Source organism: Quercus suber, unplaced genomic scaffold (assembly GCF_002906115.3).
Source record: "Quercus suber isolate HL8 unplaced genomic scaffold, Cork oak 2.0 scaffold_197, whole genome shotgun sequence".
NCBI classification, from domain to species: Eukaryota; Viridiplantae; Streptophyta; class Magnoliopsida; order Fagales; family Fagaceae; genus Quercus; species Quercus suber.
Window position 1 is genome coordinate 433,789 of NW_027069655.1, and position 3,659 is coordinate 437,447.

At 34.1% G+C, this 3,659-nt stretch overlaps 1 protein-coding gene across 1 annotated transcript; it reads left to right on the top strand.

The window, feature by feature from the left end:
- Window positions 1–537: 537 nt before the first annotated feature.
- On the top strand, window positions 538–3,659 carry LOC112008892 (WUSCHEL-related homeobox 3). The gene is made up of 2 exons (XM_024041263.2): window positions 538–1,400; window positions 3,336–3,659. The coding sequence occupies exons 1-2, from the start codon at window positions 1,011–1,013 to the stop codon at window positions 3,552–3,554; spliced, it is 609 nt and encodes a 202-aa protein (XP_023897031.1). The 5' UTR covers window positions 538–1,010; the 3' UTR covers window positions 3,555–3,659.

Here is a 3,659-nt window from a genome sequence, read left to right on the forward strand (position 1 = left end):
TTCGTAGTGCCCAACACCAACTGAAGCAACTTACCCAAAACCCAATCTTTGACTAGGTTGTACAAGTGGAGCAATGCTGATCTCCACCATACCCAGTGCAATGATGCCATTGTGAGCCCCATAGAGTCACTACTGGTTAGATTGGAAGAGAAAGAGAGAGGTTGGCTCAGGCTGGTTGTGTGTGTGTGTGTGTGAGAGAGAGAGAGAGAGAGAGAGAGGTTGGATTGTGAGGTGGAAATTGTTTTATGAAGCTAAAAAGGCATAAGGGAAGGGAAAACATATATTATAAATGGTTTCATTCCATTAGCATATATAGGTGGGTCATGTGATGTCGATTAGGATCTGTCATGACATTGATGTAACTCTTTGATTTATTAATGCATCGCCTGTTTATAAATAAAAAAAAAATTCCATTCATGCACCATGACTCATGATATTGATAAGGGTGTGAAGCGTGGCGATCACGCGCATCAACAGCAAGTTGGCTGAACTTGGTGGTAGCACCCGATGGTAACAAGAAGAGACTTTCGTCTGAATCAGTCTCACAGCTTTGGTGTCTAATTCATTCTGTTGAGAAAGTAAATAACAAGGTGATGATGACATAATCATTCAAGGACCTTTACATCCTCACTCAGTTTTCCCTCATTCACAGATTCTCTCTCTCTCTCTCTCTCTCTCTCTCTCTCTGTGAGTGTGAATGTGTATGTGTGTGTGTGCATGGCTGATCACCTACAATATTGAATGCCCCTCACAGGGAAACATCAGCATGACCAATCAACATTACTGCTTTTTCTCCACGCTTTTAACATCTTAATAACTTTTATCTGCTTTCTCTATACATCTTCTTCCTTTTTGTCTCTCACTCACTATTATACTGTACGTTTCTCTTTGTCCATCTATTTATACCATATCATCACTTTTAAGCCCCCTTGATCCTCCCAAGAAAAACACACACACACATAGCTAGAAGTCAAAGAAAGAAAGAAAGAAAGAAAGAAAGCAAGCAAACAATGTCCCCAGCAGCCTCTTCAAGATGGTGCCCAACCCCAGAGCAACTCATGATCTTGGAAGAGATGTACAGAAGTGGGATTAGAACTCCCAATGCTTCTCAGATACAAAAGATCACAAGCCACCTCTCTTTCTATGGTAAGATTGAAGGCAAGAATGTGTTCTACTGGTTTCAGAACCACAAGGCAAGGGACAGACAGAAACTCAGAAGGAAACTCAGTAGGCAATTGCAGCTACAGCAGCAGCAGCAACAACAACAACAACAACAGCAACTTTATTATTATCAACTCAATCAGCAAAACCACCAATTTCAAGGCTACCTCGACTACTCTACTGGTTCTGCTATTCTTCCACAATTTCCTTATGACATTTCAAATAGCTTTCTTCCTCAGGTAATAATCTTGATTATATTTATACAATATTTGTTTATTGTTCTCCCTATTAATTATAATTATAATATAAGATGCTTCACTGTTGGGGCATCTATAACTTTTTTTCAGTTGCTAAATTAACTACACATCTTGTCTGTCTTGTTTTGAGGCCGGTAAATTACAAGACAAAAATAACCTATGAAAAGTAAAAACAGTGAAAAGGGTAAACTTTTCTTTCGAATATTGACTATGGATTTGGTTTGTCTGCCTGACTTCATCCAACTAATGATTAGCTAGGTTAGACATGCAAGCACAGCCTTTTGCATGCTCTTCATGTGGAAAGACATGCAAAAACAGTCTCTCGCATGGACTTTAGGTGGCTTCCTCTTTTTGTGTGTGTTTGTATGTGGATGGGGATTCTATTTTTTATTTTATTTTATTTTCTTATGGTTGAATAAGGCTTTGTTTTTTTCCTCTTTTTTATTATTACTTTTAAAATTTTAGAGGGACTACATCCAAGGTATCGAACCTGCACTCTCTTTATTAAGTAGGCATAAGTACCAACCGAGTTACCGAGTTTTGGGGCTTGGTGATGAAGAAGCTTTGTATCATCTTCTTGTTATCAGAACACGAACATGAACATAATGAATAATCATCAATCAAATTATTTTCAGTTTCTCATTCCAATCAATTCTAAATTTATTGACTAATACCCCTACTCGCACAATATAAACTTGTTTTAGTGTTTAGATGCCCCATGTATCTGGGTGATTGTTTCTTAATTTATCCATACTGCCTTATCCAATTATTCTTTGTTTATTTTGATTTTATTTGTTTTGGTTACTATAAGTTATATCTATGGATACCTTCACTTGAAAAACTTGTGATAGATAAAATTTATTAGAATAAGCTTCTAAAAATATTTCACATGGTTTTTTTATTATTTTATATATAACTATTTGTCATGGAAACAGTATATAACAGTAAATAAATATCATAACCAAAAATTTTCAATCTACATCTCTTCAAAATTTAGGTTAAAATAAATTATGTACGCACAATATATAGGTAATTGGTGAAATCCATATGTGGCAAGAACTATTATTTGCATGAATATCGTTAATATTTTTATACTTTAAAAAACCTATAAGATAGCACAGTCATATGTCAATGACATGATGAATCTAAATGAGTGTTAGTTTTAACGAGTTAAAGTTCATAGGTAAGTGTAAAGAATGGTTAAATTTATATTAAATTAAAATATAGAGATACCAAACTTTAAAAAATTGGTAGTCTTAACAAAAAGATAATTAAGATTAAATTTTCAAAAAAAGGAAGGAAAAAAAGAAGAAGATAAATACGCTATTGAGATATACAACAAATTGGTTATGCTTAAATCAAAGTCTTTAGCTCAAATTATTACAGAAATATTTAACTAATAAACAAAACAAAAAAATGAACAAAATTGGGGAAAAATCATATAAAGCTTTAGTAAATTTTAACACTATGGTCCTGCTTTTATATTAAACATGAGTGCATGCAATTTCAATAATGAAAACTAAATAATATTTTCAAGAAAAGAAATCATGAGAGAGAGGGATAGAGAAATTTTAAAAATAATGAAAGCATTTATTCAAAGGGGTGTATGAAATTTTTGGATTAAAACACACTAATTGAAAATATACTTTGGCTTCAACAAACTTGATATGAGTTTATATAACTAGTGCTATTAGTGAAAAATTAATTGAATTTTGGAATTATAAAATCTCCAAAACAATTTCGCAAAGCCCATCATAGGCATATGGCAAAAAATGAGTTATTTCCTAAAACAATTTTATGAACCTAACATAGCCATAAGGTCATTCTAAAGTTTTTAGAGATAAAAAGAAAAATCAGATTTTTAAATAATAAACACAAGTGATTGAATTCTTTTATTGATTATGTTTTTTGGAATAGGGAGGAGGTGGAGTTGCATCAACACATGTGATGAACTACACGTGGAAGGAGGATATTCCACAGAGGTTGGAGACGGAGAAAATGTACGGCCATGATTGGATGATGATGGAAACGGGTCCAAGTTCTCCACCTTGCGCTAGACCGCTCCAGACTCTAGAACTCTTCCCCATCACAGCCACTAATCTCAAAGAAGAGGGCACCACATCCAAGCAATTCTAAGTTTCTAACATTCCACAACTCTTTCTCTGTCCTTCTATCTCTCTGTGGTGCTATAGATACTCTTAAATCTTTCTGTGACTTTATTTATTGTCTTGGTTTCTGTTA